The 18,299-nt window shown below is 41.3% G+C and overlaps 3 protein-coding genes and 1 non-coding gene across 6 annotated transcripts; all 4 read left to right on the forward strand.

The window, feature by feature from the left end:
• The first annotated feature begins 659 nt into the window (after positions 1-659).
• On the forward strand, positions 660-8,335 carry LOC115047461 (ran GTPase-activating protein 1-like). 3 transcript variants are annotated; one of them, XM_029508407.1, is made up of 16 exons: positions 660-773; positions 1,675-1,794; positions 1,941-2,068; positions 2,285-2,344; positions 2,492-2,671; positions 2,842-2,976; positions 3,212-3,370; positions 3,782-3,895; positions 4,009-4,108; positions 4,395-4,479; positions 4,814-4,955; positions 5,298-5,414; positions 5,538-5,640; positions 5,815-5,903; positions 6,046-6,167; positions 7,532-8,335. In XM_029508407.1, the coding sequence occupies exons 2-16, from the start codon at positions 1,683-1,685 to the stop codon at positions 7,611-7,613; spliced, it is 1,728 nt and encodes a 575-aa protein (XP_029364267.1). In that variant the 5' UTR covers positions 660-773; positions 1,675-1,682; the 3' UTR covers positions 7,614-8,335. The 3 variants fall into 3 exon arrangements, with proteins under 3 accessions (XP_029364267.1, XP_029364269.1, XP_029364268.1); XM_029508408.1 differs by lacking the exon at positions 660-773 and adding an exon at positions 804-1,275; XM_029508409.1 differs by lacking the exon at positions 7,532-8,335 and having other exon boundaries at positions 6,046-6,209.
• Positions 8,336-9,071: 736 nt separating this feature from the next.
• On the forward strand, positions 9,072-14,804 carry chadla (chondroadherin-like a). Its single transcript, XM_029508100.1, has 10 exons — positions 9,072-9,203; positions 9,407-9,601; positions 9,723-9,878; positions 9,989-10,134; positions 10,972-11,210; positions 11,363-11,628; positions 12,470-12,806; positions 12,928-13,274; positions 14,097-14,263; positions 14,504-14,804. The coding sequence occupies exons 1-10, from the start codon at positions 9,072-9,074 to the stop codon at positions 14,802-14,804; spliced, it is 2,286 nt and encodes a 761-aa protein (XP_029363960.1).
• A 451-nt stretch (positions 14,805-15,255) lies between these two features.
• On the forward strand, positions 15,256-15,327 carry trnaq-cug (transfer RNA glutamine (anticodon CUG)). Its single transcript has one exon. It is a non-coding gene; the product is annotated as a tRNA-Gln (tRNA).
• A 187-nt stretch (positions 15,328-15,514) lies between these two features.
• rbx1 (ring-box 1, E3 ubiquitin protein ligase) lies at positions 15,515-18,138 on the forward strand. Its single transcript, XM_029508447.1, has 5 exons — positions 15,515-15,606; positions 16,333-16,411; positions 16,914-16,984; positions 17,747-17,832; positions 17,972-18,138. Exons 1-5 carry the CDS (start codon positions 15,529-15,531, stop codon positions 17,982-17,984), a joined length of 327 nt encoding a protein of 108 aa, XP_029364307.1. The 5' UTR covers positions 15,515-15,528; the 3' UTR covers positions 17,985-18,138.
• Positions 18,139-18,299: the final 161 nt, after the last annotated feature.

Consider the following 18,299-nt stretch of genomic DNA (forward strand, 5'->3'; position numbering starts at 1 on the left):
TCTGCACTATGATTTGCTTTATTTGCGGTTCTGCGCATAATTCTTACAGTTACCAAGTCATAAGCCGAGCACCGAGCTTCACTTAAGATAAGTGGAGCCACATTATGAAAAGACGTCATGGCTTCTTAGATTTAATGAATTTGTTTCACGCTAGTACAGACGCTAGTTCAGGGCCTATGAACAGATGTTTGGATACTCGGTCATTTAATAGAAATTGTTGTTGTTGTTTTCAGTAATATTTAGAGAAACCAACTAAATGAAATAAAAAGAAATATATCCACCAGAATTCACAACTCTTGAGCACAGAAGAAAAGTAAATACAACAAGTATGAAAACCTTTTCATAAAGATAAAGATGCCGCAGTATTTATAATAACGTAACAACTCAACAAGTTGTTCTCTTGTTGCTGAGTTGTTTCTAGGGTCAAAAACCTCTTGCACTTTCAACAAGCACCAATTTATTATATTCATTGTTATTGTTCGTTGCTGTGAAATATGCAGTGGATGCTTTCTGGAAAATGCCTAACTGTTTAAAAATAATAGTACAACGTTGACTGCTCTCCCCGCTCTTTTTCTTTTCTATATGATTTTAGAAAAGGCTTCATCTGGGCGCTTCCTGGTTTGTAAGAACAACATCACCGGGTCCCGTCGGTGAAGCAATTGAACGCATCGCTGTAGTCTGATTGAACTACAAGTCCCTTGCTTCCCAGCGCCACAGTCAAGTCGGGCAGTGTGCCGATTTTGGTTTTGAACATCACGGAGGAGCGGGAGTGTGTAAGTGGACTGGGTTCAATCTGCGGCGCGCTGTTGTGGTTGTCGTGTTGTTCAGGTGTACTGGGGGCAGACGGTGGGGTGGTACCGAGGCCGGCCACCGGAAAAGCGAGGAGCTTGGGCTCCCTGCGGGGCAGCCAGGCGGCGGCTCATCGGTGACCGACCGGAGAGGCCGAGCACAGCCATGCTCTACCTCACGTTACCTGCGTTAGCTAGCTGAGCGAGTCATCGCCGTTGTATTGGTATAACTACTGGGCTACGGGCATCGCGTTGTGTAAGATTCTGTGTTACTGACCCGGCAGTTGTCAACGATGGCTGTACCGGCCCGTCGGGTAGGACACGGACCGGAGCTACTCGGTGTGTTAGCATAACGGCGGAAAGTCTGAGCTAATGCTAGTTACCACCTGCTGACGAGGCGAAATTCACCAAGGCACAGTTTTTAGCCCTGGAAAAAAAAAAAGTTAAATCGCGAAAGTCTGCAGCTCCTCTTGTGTAGCCGGAGCAGGTAACGTTGGGTTTTTTTAGTCAATGGATGAGTGGCTGATTTTATGCCACAACATCACACCTGTAACTCCACCAGATAACTCGAAAAGAAATCTTTGCATGTGCATTTTCGTCAACTAAATGTGAGCAGCGCTGGGACGACACACTTTAGGTGTAATTACAATGTCAGAGTGCACTTAGTATGAAGAACACTTAAAAAACGTATTAAAGCAGGATGTCCATCTGTGTCTGTACGGTTTGGGGTGCCATTGACTCCTATTAGGTACTCGGTCTGTTGGTCCGTTATCTGTGTTACCTGTGAACCAGAGCAAGCCTGCTCTGTCTCTTTGCAGAAATTAACCTGGAGGTGGTTCAGGATTATTCCAGCAGAGTAAAAATAAGTGATATATTTGTCCTTCAGGTGTCCTGATGGCAGAAGACATCGTTGCACAGTTGGCCGACTCTCTGGCCCAGACTGGAGTGGAGGAAGGAGAGCTGAGCTACAAAGGCCAAGGGAGAAAGCTCAATGATGCACAATCAGGTGAATATTGGCTGTCGCTAAGCCAGTGAGACCTGGGTGCTGAAACACACTTTAGTTGTTGGTTTTTTCATTTTCCCCTCTTGCATCCTAATTATTTAAATTACTGTAACACCTCACTCTCCGTAATCAATTTACCCTGTCCCCAGTGGAGGAGATGGTGAAGGAGATCCAGGACTTTGAGGGTCTACAGGCTCTGAGGTTGGAAGGAAACACTGTAGGTGTGGAGGCAGCCCAGGCCATTGCCAAGGCCCTGGAGACTAAGAACGAGTTCAAGGTGTGGTTTACTGTTTATCTTTTTGATCAGTTTCATCATGAATCTTGCAGTCAATGTTGGTCAACTGTACAAGAAAATGTTTTGTATTATTTGAAAACTATAAATATTTTGAATATAACTGCATGAAGTCTACACATGAAGACACAATTGGACTCCATTAGATGTTTTCTCTTGACTCTTATGATTGACGCTGCATTTTTAATCTTTCCCCTTCAGCGCTGTTATTGGAGTGATATGTTCACAGGACGCCTGCGCTCAGAGATTCCACCTGCCCTGGTAATACACCAGACTCCCAGTCAGACACTGTTGAAATATCCCACACTTGCCATTTCTGAAATGATTGCATAGTTGTTATTCAAGTTGTCTTTATTTTGGTGTGCTGCCATGTGTATGTGGCTATCTGTTTTATGTCTCTCCTTGCAGAACTCGCTGGGTGACGCCCTGATGCTCGCAGGTGCCAGGCTGACTGTTTTAGATCTGAGTGACAATGCCTTTGGACCAGATGGAGTGAAGGGCATTGAGAGGTTGCTCAAGAGCACAGCCTGTTACACACTGCAGGAGCTACGGCTCAATAACTGTGGCATGGGCATCGGAGGGGGCAAGGTAAGTCATGAGAGCTTCTTTCGCCCTTATTACTGGGAAAGACTAACTTTAGAAGGAGCAACAGAAAGAAACACAACTGCAAACGCAAGTGTTTAAAAGAAGTTTATAGCACATCTATTGATGCTTTGGTGAATGAGAGTTGAACACTTCTCTGTTTTCATGCTCCTCAGATCTTGGCAGCCTCGTTGATCCAATGTCATAAAAAATCCAGTGCAGAGGCCACTCCTCTCAGCCTGAAGGTATTTGTTGCAGGGAGGAACCGACTGGAGAATGATGGAGCTACTGCCCTTGCTCAGGCTTTCCAGGTACAGGTTTACCTTCTCTCTCAGCCTTCAACGTGTAACTTATATCGACAAAACACATTATAACTCTATTCATCATAGCAATTATTGGTCAACCAGCTTCATACCATTGTATGATGTTTTACAACAGCTGTAAACTGCCCTCCTGGTGCTTTTTGAATAATTAATATTAAATACTGATCTCAGATAAGTTTATACATACACAGCTCATATACTACTCTGTAACTTGTGTTCCCAGTTAATGGGCAGCCTGGAGGAGGTTCACATGCCCCAGAATGGCATCAATCACCCTGGTGTAACAGCCCTGGCCACAGCCGTGCAACACAACATAGGACTCCGTATCCTCAACCTCAATGACAACACCTTCACTGAGAAAGGGGCCATCGCCATGGCTCAGGTATGGACACATCCAAAATTAGTATCATCACTGCTGGTAAAATCAGGTACTGGGGGGAAGAAAAAAGTCACAGCAAACACAACTATGCATTCCTTGTTTGAAAAGGGCTTTAGTCTGCCTGACATTTGCTGCTGACAGCAGCAGCTAAAGAAGAGCTTTGTGAGAGTGAAGCTAGTGAATTAAAGCACAAAAGAACGAGCTTAAAGAGACAGAAAGTTCTGTTAAAAGATTCTGCAGTCAGTGATAATTCTCAGAGCTGATGACACTGTGCCCCACATTTCATTTTGTACATCATAATTTGATGAATGAGTGACTTGCGCTGCAGATAGGGGCTTGTGCTCTGACATGAGATCACTTTTTAGGGTTTGGTATTGGCGAACTTGTAGCAAATTATGAATTCATCTTTTGCAGGCTCTGAAACACCTCCGTAGTATCCAAGTTATAAACTTTGGGGACTGTTTGGTGCGGCCAGCTGGAGCCAAAGCTATTGCAGAGACTTTATCAGAGGGACTCCCAATTCTCAAGGTGAGCGAGTGACCTACTTTCCTACCAGTCCTGAGCTGTCACTGACTGACACAGCAGTTATTTCTTGGCAAAACTTCTGTCTCCTTCAGAGTGAATATGTTTTTGTTTAACAGGAACTCAATCTGTCCTTTGGTGAGATCACAGAGGAAGCTGCTCTGGCAGTTGCACAATCGATAAAGGATAAGGCTCAACTGGAGAAACTGGACCTAAATGGTAAAAACCTGAAAAGAGCTAAGTCTGTTTCCTGTTAATGACAATTTAGAATTAATTTCATTTTTAACTAGGAACAAATTGCTAAAAAGTTTTACTATAACTGGTTTCAGTCTCAATTTCTTCTGCTTTGTGTTTAATCATGTCATTTAGAGAGTTTGTTTTTGTTGAATTTTGTTTTTATTAATTTAATTTATTTTATTTTATTTTATTTTATTTTATTTTATTTTATTTTATTTATTTATTTATTGCTTCCCTTGACTACACTAAAATCACAGTTGGTTTTTAGGCAATTGTCTTGGAGATGATGGCTGCAAAGCCTTGAAAGATGCCATGGAAGGCATGAACATGGGTGAGCTTCTGGGATCACTCAGGTAATCATGCCTTACTGTTACACTCCTGTGGTGTATTTAAGTCTAATCTGTCTGTTCTCTTCTGTGTTGTAAGTTGAGGAGTTCGAAAACCTATCCATGTTTGCACTGCAAGAGAAGCAGCACAGGATTCAATACTATAACAGCTAACAGAAATAAGGTTTATACCCAATGTAGATGCTCCATCATCTATTTTTGTGTCTACATCCAGGCTTCAGACTTCATCCTTCATAATATGTTTAATTTTAAAAATACATCATCAAATCAAATGTCATAATCAAAATTTAGTTCTCACCCCATTCAAAAGCATCATAAAACGTGTTTTAAACCACAACAGTGATGATGAGGGTGAGCCAGAGGATGATGATGAGGATGAAGAGGAAGATGACGAGGAGGAGGAAGTTGATGAGGAGGAGGTAGAGGAGGAAGAGGAGGAAGAAGAAGAAGAAGAAGAGGAAGAGGAAAGAACTGCCAACAAGGTGAGATAAATGTAATCATAGCTTTACAAATCAAACTGGAGGGGGCTTGTATCCATGCAAAAAAAAACAAAAAAAAAAAACTAAAAATGCAATTGCTAGTTGCACATACTGTTGAATAGAGTTTAAGTACTCTTCCTAATATATATTACATTTAATGCAGCAGCGGCAAAACTAGGTTTTAAGTATTAAAAATGAATGATGGTCCAATGATGTCATATTGATATTGTTGACCTATCTGCCTCCTAGCGCATGACAACCGTTTTGAGTAGTTGACATAGACTCCAGTATAAAGTATGTGTTTGTTTGGTGTTGACATTCTCTTTGCTGCTCTTTATCTTTTAGTTGTCAACCCCTACATCAGCGCCTCGTCCACCAGATGTCTCCTCATTCCTCAGCTTTCCATCCCCTGACAAACTGCTTAAACTTGGGGCCAAGAGAGCTTTGCTGATTGAGCAACAGGTAAACACACGAGCAAGTCCAAAATAAAGACCACACCGGCTTAACATTTCACCCACATGGAGCTTTCTATGAGCAGTATCAAGGCTACGGTCAGTACTTTGAATCTGTCCTTTCTGGGTCTAGGTGGATGTAACTGATGCTACAAAAACAGCTGAAGCCTTCCTCAAGATTGCGTCTGTGTACAAGGAGAACAATGATGTTAAGAAAGCTGTGCTGGATAGTGTTGGTGAGATATTTTGAACATATCAGCTGTTTGACTGACAAGGAAGAAACTTCAGAATGTCACATATTAATCAATTCATCCCTGGCCCTTCCAGTTGCTTTAAGCATTTAATTCTTTTGAATTAAACGTTATGTTGATACTGTCAGAATATAAATTTGTCTTATTTCCCTCTCATAGATGCCCTTCTGAAGAAAGCTTTTGCCACTCCTTCCTTTCAAGGCTACAGCTTTGTATCATCCTTGTTAGTGCTGCTTGGACTTATCAAGGTATAATTAATATGAACCAGCATTTTTCACTTTACATCATCATCTTTTTTGTTTTTAATTGCTTCACTTTTACCACCGCTCATCTGTGCTCCTTTGTCCTGTCTGCCAACCATCCATGTGTCGTGTCCTCCTGCTTACATAGAGTGAAGACAAAGTGAAACCTGTGGTCGTAGTTCCCGGTCATCTCCACACCTTGGAGCATGTGGTTCGACAAGACTATTTCCCCAAAGAGAGTGTGGCTGTGCTGGAGGCCTTCATGTCCCGGTAAGGACGTGACTGAAAGAGCCAGTCAGCAGCAGCATGCAGGTACAAAATGCCAGTATTACAATCCTCTCTTCAGGATCTAAGTTCATACACAAATGTTTGCACTCGGTGACAGTGGTGGACACTCTGGTGATTTCCTATTTTGGGGTGCAATGAGTTCTTCAGCTTATTGTTAATTCCACATTTTGGGGATTCAGAGCTTTTTTTTCATGAATATTTAAGTGAAGAGCTAGGAGCTGATTTTCTGTTAAAGTTAAATCTTTAAGATTTTACTCTTGGTAGATATAGCAGTTCCCATTGTTACCATAGTAACTGTATTTGTGGTTTAATACTGCATAGCCCAGATTTCTGGGGGCAGCAAACACTGAATAACTAATTTGCCTGAAATAAAACATGAACAAATGTTGGCTGTACAGACAGAAAAACTTGTATTGCTTCAATAAAGAAGTCAGTCAGTAACTAGAAAATTACTCAGTTACCCTCCTAAAGAGTCACTGTGGCTGTTCCCTCTTGTTCTGTTACTTACAACAATATTTGAAGCTGATCAACTATCATAAGAGGTGGGACTTTACTCTGTTGTATTTTCAAGACACATTTATTTGATGAATCATAATTGGCACATACTCGGGCTGGGCCACATGCAAGCACTTTGACAGTTGAATGGTTTTAATGTGAAGCTACAGCAGTAAAAATGTTGGCTTTTTACCAGCAGTAACTTAAACGGTCTGAAACAGAGACAAAACGTGTTTCATCATCTCCTGTCAATCCTGTGCAGTAATAGCTGCTAACTATTAAAACTACTCTGTGGACGTAATGAAGTGTAAACAAGTCCCATGAGAAGACTAAAACCAAGAATGTACGTCCCAATCCCTGACTTTTCTAGCTTAAGAGCTGGACACTGTTCTCAAATAAAAATGACAAGTATTGTAGTGTACTATTTGCAAAATATTTCAGGATTTTCAGTAGTGGCATTACAAAGTTTCATTTTGCCTATTTAATAGGGGCTTCAATTTAGCATAGTCTCACAGGTAGTATGAATCTGATATTTTGCACAGTTTACAACTTATGTTCATTTTCAACTCTTAGCCCTGTTGGTCGTATGGCATGTGCAGTTTAACTATGACAGTCAATATTCATGACCAGTTGGGGCAGCAGGAGCTCTACCGCATACAATAAGAACCCACATTAAGCTGTGGCTACACATGGATCAGTTTTATGTGATTATTGTGGGACAATGTTTGGCCTTTGTTGGCAAAAAGAATATTATCAGACTTGTTTGGAGTATGAAACATATTCCACGATGTGTGTGTGTGCATGTGTGTATTTGACTTGACCATCTAATAGAGTGCATGTGGTATTTACAGAAAAAACAAGGCCCTGGAGTCCTGTGGCACTGCCAAAAGAGGGCTCCAGTCAACACTGCAGAGAGTCCGGTCTGAGAGCTGAGGACTGTGGGCACGCACGCGCACAGACACACACACACACACACACACACAGATCGAACTTTGATCACTTACGGACACTAGGAGACTGGATACGGAGCAGCACTCAAGAAAACACTTCATTCAGATGCACTTCCCTGTGTCATTACAGTACTTCACTGTCACCTCCTCTTTGGACTTTGAGCTGGACTTGAATGCTTTGTGTTTTGAAGTAAACTATACTCTTATGTGTGTGGACTGATTTAAGTGTTTAAGTACATTCATATAACAAAAGGGCAACACTAACAACTGTGCCTGCACACTGTTTGTATCCAGGTGAACAACAAAAGGCTTCACTGCCCACATGACCTAAAATGGGAGTGTGGCCTGGCTAGTAAAACCTAATTAAGCACCGAAAACTACTTTGGGGAAACCATATAAGCTCTGGCGTAAATTCAAAGCATCAGTTGTTGTACATTTCCTATTTCATATCTACCTTTGCTATTCTGTTTTTATATCAAATGTGTATGAATTATAATTGCATAGGTATTATGTGGTTAATATGATCCAAATAAGGCTGTAAAGGATAATCAATCAGTCAAAAGGAATTTAATAGGGTTTGCTATATTCTCTGCCTATAATGAGGCACATGGTGCCACGTTTTTGGCTTTCTGTTGCAAAAATAAAAGCTGATTTGAGTGTTATTTACTAAAAATATTTGAATTTTAATAACAAAAATAAAGCTTTAAAGAGGTAATTTATGGAATATCAAGAAGTCAATTGCCCCATACTACATGTCAAGAGAAGTCTGTTACGCAGTTGCTTTCTCCTAAGTGTTTCAGCCTCAGACTGGTCAGAAAATGTAAAGCCAAGGTGTTAATTTGCAGTGAGGGGCACGGGGATCGGGGGTCACTGCTAAAGAATTTGCCAAAGCCTTGCTTGTTAGCCTGTAGTGGAACCCACACTACACGTTGGGCACACTCAGAGAGCAATAGAGAAAAAGTTACCAGCGAATAACTGAAGGTTAAACCTGCAGTTTTGTGTTTAATCCATCTTTAATTCGTGTTAGGAATTAAGCTGTGACAGAGATTTTCAGCTCAAAGGTAAGCTGTTTCTTAACTCTCATCTCACTTCAAACTAATTTCTACTTTAAACTGAGCCTTACATTTCTGACGCTTATTTGAGCTTCTAAAGGGAAAATCCAGAATTTGACAACTAATTATGTTTTCCTTGAGTTATACTTAATGTTTTATATGTTTTCACAAAGTCTTTGGCAAAAGTACACCTAACCAATGTTTAAATAAAGCCAGTGTGTTTTAATGGCGAAAGTCAAATTGAACAATTTGGAACTACTGAAGTACCCAGTTTAAAAGGCTGTTTCATTCCAACTGTGAGATCTTTTCACAGCTTCGGTTTTTCAGCATCCATCAGACTAACATATGATCTCCTGGAACAGATGTGTTTCTTCTCTGCCCTGACCTTCATGCTGATTTTTGCGCTAAGTTTATGCGCTGAAGCAGGAAAATGTCCCAGGCTGTGCAACTGTGACAGCACCAAACTCACAGTCACCTGCATTGGCAAGAACCTAACGGTTGTACCTCCGACTATAGATGAGGTGAGGAATTCACATGCATCGCTCTTATTCACTTTACATGATTGTTTGAGGAAGGGATCAGTTTGTTTAATTAAATGAAGGCAAATTTGGTAAAAGACTTCCAGGCCTGACTTTTATTCCATTCCTACTGCCACAGGCCTTACAGTCCACACTGTAATCAGAAATATGTGCTTCCTTCTCTTTTGTCCCATCTGTAAATGCAGATTACACTGAAACTCGACCTGAGGAGTAACAACCTGCAGGTGCTGCCCAGGGGGGCGTTTGTGCTGACACCCTACCTCACCCACCTCAACCTGCAGCGCTGCAACATCATCAAGGTGAAAGAGGGTGCCTTCCGGACCCTGGGCCGAGTGGTCTCCCTGAACCTGGCCCACAATAAAATCGACGTCCTTTACCAAGTGAGAAGGAGAGGAAAAATCTATACTGCTGACACTTTGAAACAGTTTTGATTCAGCTTTTGAAAATTCGTAGAGCATTACTCTGATTTTCTCTCTTCCTCTATCCCGACCTATGATACAGGAGTCCTTTGATGGTCTCTCCTCCCTGAAGGAGCTGCATCTGGACCATAACCGTGTGGAGGAAATCCAGCCTGGAGCCTTCACACAGCTTGGCTTCCTCAACATGCTTGCCCTCACCCACAACCAGCTGGTTTACATCCCCAACATGGCCTTCCAGGTATGTGCACTTGTGGCTAAAAAAAAAAAAGAAAACTGATTCAAATGCTGTTGCATGTGCACACTGCTCCTTTTGCACAACAGAATCCCACAGTCTGACCACTCTCACAGGGCCTACACAACATCAAGTGGCTACGCCTTAGCCATAACTCCCTGAACAACTTGGCTCCTGAGGCGTTCACTGGCCTGTTCACCCTCAGCCACCTCAGCCTGGATCACAATGAGCTGCAGTTCTTCCCCACTCATACCATGAGCAGGTGGGAAACTCAGAAGGGCGCATTATGGGCAGTATACTCGTTACTATACAAACCCAACTCTACAAGTTGATGCATCAAGATCACTTAGGCAATAATGCAGGCATAGCATTGAACCCATCATCATCTATCCCAATAAAGGGCCTAAATAAACGTGATAGAGCTCGGCTTTTATTCAAGGCCCAAAAAAAACAAAACAAGAAAAACAAGCGATGCTTCTGAGACCAGCAATACAACGTGCTCAGTTGGCGGTAAGCCTAATCAACAAAAGGCCAAATTAAGACAATATGATGAACCCAACTTGCTCTTACTTAAACAGTGAATGTGGTCGGAGATGAAGAGAGGAAAAGGAATTTTAATTAATTTAAGGAATTAAGGAATTTAAAAGGAATATTCAGGATTTTTTGCATTTGTTCGTTTGTTGCACATACTGAATTCATGGTTATTGTTCTTGCGAAGTGAATACACATTTTATTGCTTTTTTCTAGTCGTGAAAAAGCACAGTGAAAGGAATATTCAGGATTTTGATATGTATTTATTCTTTTTTTGCACATACTGAACTTCATTGATATTGTTCTTGCAAAGTGGATGCACATTTTATTTCTCTTTTCTTTTTCTTTTTTTCTTTTTTTTCTAGTTTTGAGAAAGCACAACAAAAGGAATGTTCATGATTTTGATATGCCGGTAAAGTTAAACATGGCCTATTTTGTCAGTTTTGTTGGGGTGGGGGGAAATGAAAATGAATCCTCCTCCAAAGGGGGGAATGACAGAAAAAGTTTGAGAACCACTGGTCTAAGGTCATATGTGTCATTCACCTTCTCCTTTACTCTCTTCATAAAGACTCAGTGAGGTCACACGTTTGGACATGAGCCACAACCCCATGGCCTATCTCGGGGAGGAGTCTGTCTCCATGGCCAAACTTACACACCTCTACCTGGACCACATGTCCCTTCAGGACCTGTCAGAACAGGCTTTGTCCCACGCCCCCCGTCTCTCCCATCTGGACCTCAGCCACAATCAACTTCGTTACCTGGAGCCCCTTTCAGGCCCCAAGGAGCTAGCCAGCCTCAATCTGACTGGTATGACTGTGCTCTGACGTTTTCCCCTTGTCCACAATTGGTTCAATCTTTCCTCACATCCTAACTTTAAATCTGAGGGAAAGGAAAAGTCTGAGAAAGACGAACATGCCTTGTGGAGTTTGAAATACATCTCAGTTGTGATTTTCTTACAGGCAACCCCATCTACTGTAACTGCTATATGCGGCCCCTGAGGCAGTGGACCAGTATTGGGAGAGTGAAGCTGCTGGGAACCTGTGCTGGACCCCCTCACCTCTCTGACGAGCCACTGCAGGGGGTGGCGCCTCTGGATCTGCGCTGCCGCAACAGAGGGGAAGTGCTGAAAGACAGGTTTGAAGAGGATGATGAGACTGTGCGAGGCTCCCCACCCACAGCCAAGCCCAGGCAGAAAGCCAAGTGTCCAGTTAACTGTAATTGTGATGTGAGTATTTTTGGGTTTTGTGCGTGCCTGTGTGTTAATGAGTGATCCTCCTGATTAGGCCAGATCTCCCCCTAGTCACATTTTTAGATGGTTAGCATAATAACTGGAGAGTCAATAATGTTGGATGCCAAAAGTAAAGTCAGGAGAACAAAGTTTCAGAGACATTTTTAAAGACAAATGAAGTGAGAACACATTTCTCTCATCAGTGTTTGTGTATCACCTCTCAATGCCAGAGGGGGGAGACAAAAGTCCCCCACTGAAGGTTTAACAAGTGTTTTTTTTTCTTCCTTTTACTAAATAACCTCTAAATACAATACTTTTAATGAAGTGCTTGTACATAGTCATATTTATTGTATCTTTACTGAATACTCAATATTTTTACATTATTCATGGAAACAGCTTGGCTAGTGAAGTTTCCAAATCATCTCACGACTCTTCTCTCATGTAAATCTAGTTTCTAACAGCACAAGCTGCTTTTAGAGTACAGCCCGGAAGTTGGAGTGTATGCTTGCACATTTTTAAGATTTTTCTTTCTGTTTCTTATTTAGTTTTAATTTCTTCTATCATGTGATGATAATGTTCTTGGAATAACTTCTTGTTCTCATGTCTCTCTCTGAAAATAATTCTTAATAGCAGTGAGACTCCTTAATTAAATAAAGACTAAATTAAATCAGCTGGCCAGCAGCACAACAAGAGATGAATGCTAATATTATATGCTAATAAGATCACCATATTAATGAAAAATGTGTTAACATATCAAATTTGTGTTTGGTGCCCACAAAAGTGGCCATGAAGTCAATTTTGGGTTTCTAATATTTGATTGTTGCGTGACCCTCCCCAGGTTGAAGCTCAGCATGCTACGTGTGAGGGTCAGGGTCACACCAAAGTCCCGCGAGGCTTCCCGCCCAAGACGCAGCTGCTGGACCTCCGCAGCAACCACTTCCACTACCTTCCTACCAACAGCTTCCCAGGCACCAGTCAAGTTGTTTCCCTTCACCTAGAGTCCTGCAAAATCCATGAAATCGAAGGGGGCACCTTTCAGGGCATGAAAAACCTGGTTTATTTGTATCTCTCTGACAATGACCTCACATTCTTGGACCGTGGAGCCTTTGCTGGAGCCCCCGAGCTCACCTACCTTCACCTGGAGGGGAACCGGCTGACACAGTTCCCTGGTTCAGGTGAGTGTTTGGTCCATTAAAGTTTGACAGTGTGTGAATTAAACTGAAGTGATGTTTATGTGTTAAAAGAGTAAAAAAAAATACCAACATGCTATTTTCTTTCTTTGCCTCTCCCCTGTAGCGCTGGCACTCTTACCAAGTCTGTTTGTGTTACACCTGGAACAAAATGCCATCTCCAAACTGGAGCCCGCTGGTTTGCTGTCCTCAGCAACCCCTAAACTAAGGGAACTTTACCTGACTAATAACACCATTAATGCTATTGCCAAGGGTTCTCTGGATTCAGTTTTCCTAGGAACACTTCACCTCGATGCAAATCAGTTGATGGAGGTGCCTACTCTGTCCGGGACCCCAAACCTGGAGGAGCTCAGGCTATGTCGTAATTCAATTCGTTGGGTGGGACCAAATGCCTTCCAGTCTATAGGTCTAAGTCTGAAGAAGCTTTACATGGATCAGATGGGCATGGAGAAGGTACTAGGAACCACAATAGCACTTCTCTAATACTGCTTTGCATTGTTTCTTTTTTCTGCCATCATTTCTGAATACATTAATTTTCTCCTGCTTGTCATCTGTTATTCTTTATATACTCACCAATATATGATGTAACCACGGCCTGTCGAACAAAAATGTAGGTTGTGAGTGTAATTCACCTGTGGGTCACCCATAGGACAGAAAGAACTGACTTTAGCTATATGCTTTTTTCCACTTGGCTAGATAATTAAGCCAGTGTAAGCCGAAAATTCAAAGCCTAGACTGAGTGCTATGGATCTATCAGTGGATAAAAAACATGGCCTAAATATAATCTTTAAACCGTAATATGCTTTTAAGAAATCATGGCTTAGACATTAGATTTAAACTAAATCTGATTATAAAAACACATGCCAGGGGAAGTCCACATGAAACCACTTTTCCAAATACATCAGAAAGCCACTCATTAGATAAAATATTATGATAAACACCCTCAAAGTCCTTGATCGGATTTATAAAGAATGCCACATCAGCCAAATTAACACAACTATCCATAACAACAGTTTAAGTAGTGAGTACTATGCCCAGACTCAAGGCTTGAATGTCATGACTGAAGAACACTGTTTTTCTTCAGAAAAGGTTCAAGGAAACAGAGTGTGATTGTGGCACTCAAGGATTCAGACAGAGATGCAATACCCTTAATGCCACAAGCCTGTATGCAACTGTATGTGCAGATATTAACGTTACTCATTCCGCGGAGGCCATTTGGATACTTATAAGATACAACAGCAGGACTTACAGCTGTTAAAATTCTACGTTGTCCAGATATCTGTGGATGCTCTGGTGGGGCTTGGCCCAGGACTGAGGACCCTGACCATGAGAGGAAACCAGCTGGAGTGGCTTCCTGAGCTGAGTCCACTCACTGGGCTGGAGGAAGCCGACCTGCAGGACAACCCCCTGTTGTGTGACTGCGCTCTGCTCCCGCTACGCAAGTCAGTACAAATTTAACTGCAATTAGCCTTTTGCAAATCATTTTGGCATTCATGTGTAAGTAAGTACATTCACCACTGCTTAAGTGCTTTCAAGCGCCTCATTAAATCACATCAAATTAAATAAGCAAAGGAAAGCTACAAAAGAGCAATACATTGACAAGTGAATTTCTATTGACATTTACAGCTTTCATAATTATTTGATTGTCAGTCTGACTCTGTTGTTCTGGATCTGAACTTCAGGTGGATGGAGAATGTGAGTTTGGAGGTGACTGCCACCTGTGGTCACCCACCTGAGCTCAGGGGTCAGAAAGTCATGGATGTCCAGGTCTTCACGTCATGCCCGGAAATTATCTCCCCCCAAGATCAGAGGGTTGTTGTGGACCCCAGGTCTTCAAAAGTGGTGAAACTCAAACCCAATCTCTCAAAGGCCCCAGGAGTCAAAGCTAAACCTGCCAAGCCCAAAGCTAAACTACTCAAACCATCCAAGAAACAACCCCAGAGGAAACCTGTGATACCGAAAGTGACAAAGAACAATGAATGAATTTAACAAATTGGATTTAGGCAATTATGAACTTTGGTGCAGTCAGCCTGATCACATTTAGTTGTTTTGGCTTTTTCTGTTTCAGATTAAAGCTCTTCAGTTTACAACTTTGTGTGGAATTGACATACATTATTTGCTTTTTGACCATAATAAACACACCAAAGCAAAAGACAAAGGGGAAAGAAACGAAAAAAGCAACCTGATTCCCAGACAATTTCCCTCCAAACTCTGAAGAATACATTTGACCACATCTACAGTAATATACACAGAGGCAATTCATTTTCAACTGAGATTCACTGTGTTATGATTACACTGATACAAATATTTACTCACTCATACATTACTCATGAAGCATGTATACATTGTTTGTTTCTTTCAAACACAAAATGTAATTGAGTCAAAGTTCATGTCATCATCCATAAGAAGAGAATCACCTGAGGCAGTTTTCAGTGGTTCCATGGTGTAATGGTTAGCACTCTGGACTCTGAATCCAGCGATCCGAGTTCAAATCTCGGTGGAACCTGACTTTTTTTGGGCCCTTCCTTTATGACAACTTACACATGATGTCCCCCCTTTTGAGCTATATTATGTTACGAACTCATCTCCAACATAAAAACGCAAAGAAAGTCACGTCTCTGTCTGTGATTAACAAAATAATCCACCGACGGAAGTCGCTGCAGACTTCCGGGAGTCCTCTTCGTCACACGAAACTTCCCCTTTCAAAATGGCAGCAGCTATGGATGTAGATACGCCGAGCGGCACAAACAGTGGAGCAAGCAAGAAGCGTTTTGAAGTAAAGAAGGTACGGTTAGGTTAATCACATCCTGGGTGGAAATACTTTGTGTACTTTCATAACAGCTTCAAATGACCGCTGACACAGCTAACTGCCACTGACTAGCTACCGGCTATTAGCATGCCGGCGTTAACTTGCTGTGAACTGGCTTTAGTGCTAAAAGAGTTAGCAGTTAGCATCCCTCAAACGGGGCATGAATTTGCACTTCTCTTTTTTTGGGGGGGAAGGCTAATATTGTTATAACAAGAATCCCTCTGATGTGACGGAGAGCACGAACCCTCAACATGGCGTGTTTAACGAGGAAGAGAAGTAATCTTAACGTAAAGCGCTACTATTAACCGTCGTCGGTAATCACCACCGCTCCGAACCAAAACTAGCTTAGCATATCTTGGCACACATAGCTTAGCCCAGTTAGCTTAGCTCAGAGGCTTCTCCCAACATTGATTGTTTGTATACAATTTAAAACCTGCTACCAAAGTAACGATAATAAAAAATAATACTATTTTCTGTCTAAATCTAGTGAAGTAGTAAAATAACACTCACTATAAATGGATTCAATTGACTTTGTCATTGGTATTCAATTATTCTTAAGCTTTACATCGCATCCAGTACTGCTGGTCACTTGCACTATCGTGTCATTTGCTGTGCTTTTCATATTAGACTTGAAGGTATTCAAATGTTTTTAAATCTAAAGCATGACGTGAAATTATGTCATATTTTCTGATTTCCCATCAGTGGAACGCTGTGGCGCTGTGGGCCTGGGACATTGTGGTGGATAACTGTGCTATTTGTAGGAACCACATCATGGATCTTTGTGAGTTGACTTATTTCCCAGTTGTGGAAGTACACCTTGACCCATCCAGAGGGGCACAAAGTGTCACTAAACAATTTGAGGAGTATCACAAAAAAGAGAATGACATACTGTGACCTTCACAGTCATCAAATCTCAACGCAGAGAGATTTTGTACAAATGTTTTAAACAGTGCTCTCCACTATCAGCATCACAATACCCAATAAGGGAAATATGTTTTGGAGAATGGTGCTTTTGCCTCCAGTAAAGTCCAGAGACTCATAGAAAAAAATGCCACAGCACAATGAAGCTCCTCTGGTGGCAAAACCTCTTACTGAAATACTTTTTTTTTTTTTATGTTTAAAGTTGTCACCTGTCAGTAATATGTCTGGGAATGATCTTAAAACTACATATCAACATGGATGTTGGCATTGTACAAGTTGTTAGGCTCAGAAATTACCTTAATCTGAGATTGGTGCCCGTTTTCTGAGACTCCCTATTAAAAAAATTCTCCCTCCCCTATCAGGTATAGAGTGCCAGGCCAACCAAGCTTCTGCCACTTCTGAGGAGTGCACCGTAGCCTGGGGTGTCTGCAACGTGAGTTTATATACTTGCCTCTTTACTTATGTGAAACATTGACTCTAAAAGATGAGGGATCAACGTATTATTCACATAAATGTGTTAACTGAGCACTTCAATTTTGGTTGAGGCTTTAAATCAATTAATGCTTCACAAGCAAAGTTAGACCATAACTTATGAGGTTCTTATTTAAATGCAGATCTGATACTACTGTGTTGAACTCAGTAAACTTAGCCTCAAATAATTGGCTAAATTTCACGCATATTGATGTCTCTAAACTCATTTAAAGTTTTATATTGATGTTACTTAAAATCATTATTTTTACGGTTTTGATTCCTCAACCCTCCAAAGGAAAGATAACTTTCAATCTGGAAAAGATAAAAAAAATTCAGTAAAGTTGAATAGCTCTCTCAGGTAACCCATTATTGACCACTGGAAGCCTAAAAATACAGGTCCAGAGGTAAAGTTTGTGTACTTTGAACAATGAGAACAGTTGCTTTATTTTCTGAAATGTTATCAACAAGAGGTGTGATCCAAACATTTGACATATTGACTGCCCTGGCAGCAGTGAAACAGGATTTTTGAGAAAAATTAGTGCATGTGCGAATTTATGTAAATGGGGGGGGGGAAGAAATAGTGGCAGGAAATGAGTAATAAAAATATATGGCCCAAGCAAATCATGGAAGATTTTCATTAGTGTTATTAATCAAAATCAGCTGTAGTTATGACAGTACGTGTGATATTCCTGTCTATTTTTTTCCATGATTGTTTCTCCCCCAGCATGCCTTCCATTTCCACTGTATCTCTCGCTGGTTGAAAACCAGACAGGTTTGCCCTCTGGACAACAGGGAGTGGGAGTTTCAGAAGTGAGTACCGTTCATGTAGTACAGCTGTACATCTGTGAAATGAATTTGAGTTTAGTTCAGCCATTGCAGTTTTGCTTTTTTTTTTTTTAATGAACATTTTTCCTAATGTTTCCCATCCTGCTCTCTCGTATTTTCACAGATATGGACATTAGATGTATTGTTAACCCCTTACCTGGATTCTTGAAGAATCGGTGTCATTATTTCCTCTCTCTTCCCTCCCTGATTGTAATTGTTGTTTTACACCCATGTCTTTGTTTTGGTATGTTGTAAGTACACAATTAAAAACAAATGTTATCACGAAACTGAGCTTGGTTTGCTTGTCTGTGCATTAAGGTTTTTAGTGGTTTTGAGTAGCAGTAATGTTATTTTCCCTATAAAAATAAAAACCTTATTTCAACATTTAGTTGTGTGCATAGACGATCGCTATGTCCCCATTGGGAGAAATATACCTGCTCATATCAGCTGAG

Source organism: Echeneis naucrates, chromosome 8 (assembly GCF_900963305.1).
Source record: "Echeneis naucrates chromosome 8, fEcheNa1.1, whole genome shotgun sequence".
NCBI lineage: Eukaryota > Metazoa > Chordata > Actinopteri > Carangiformes > Echeneidae > Echeneis > Echeneis naucrates.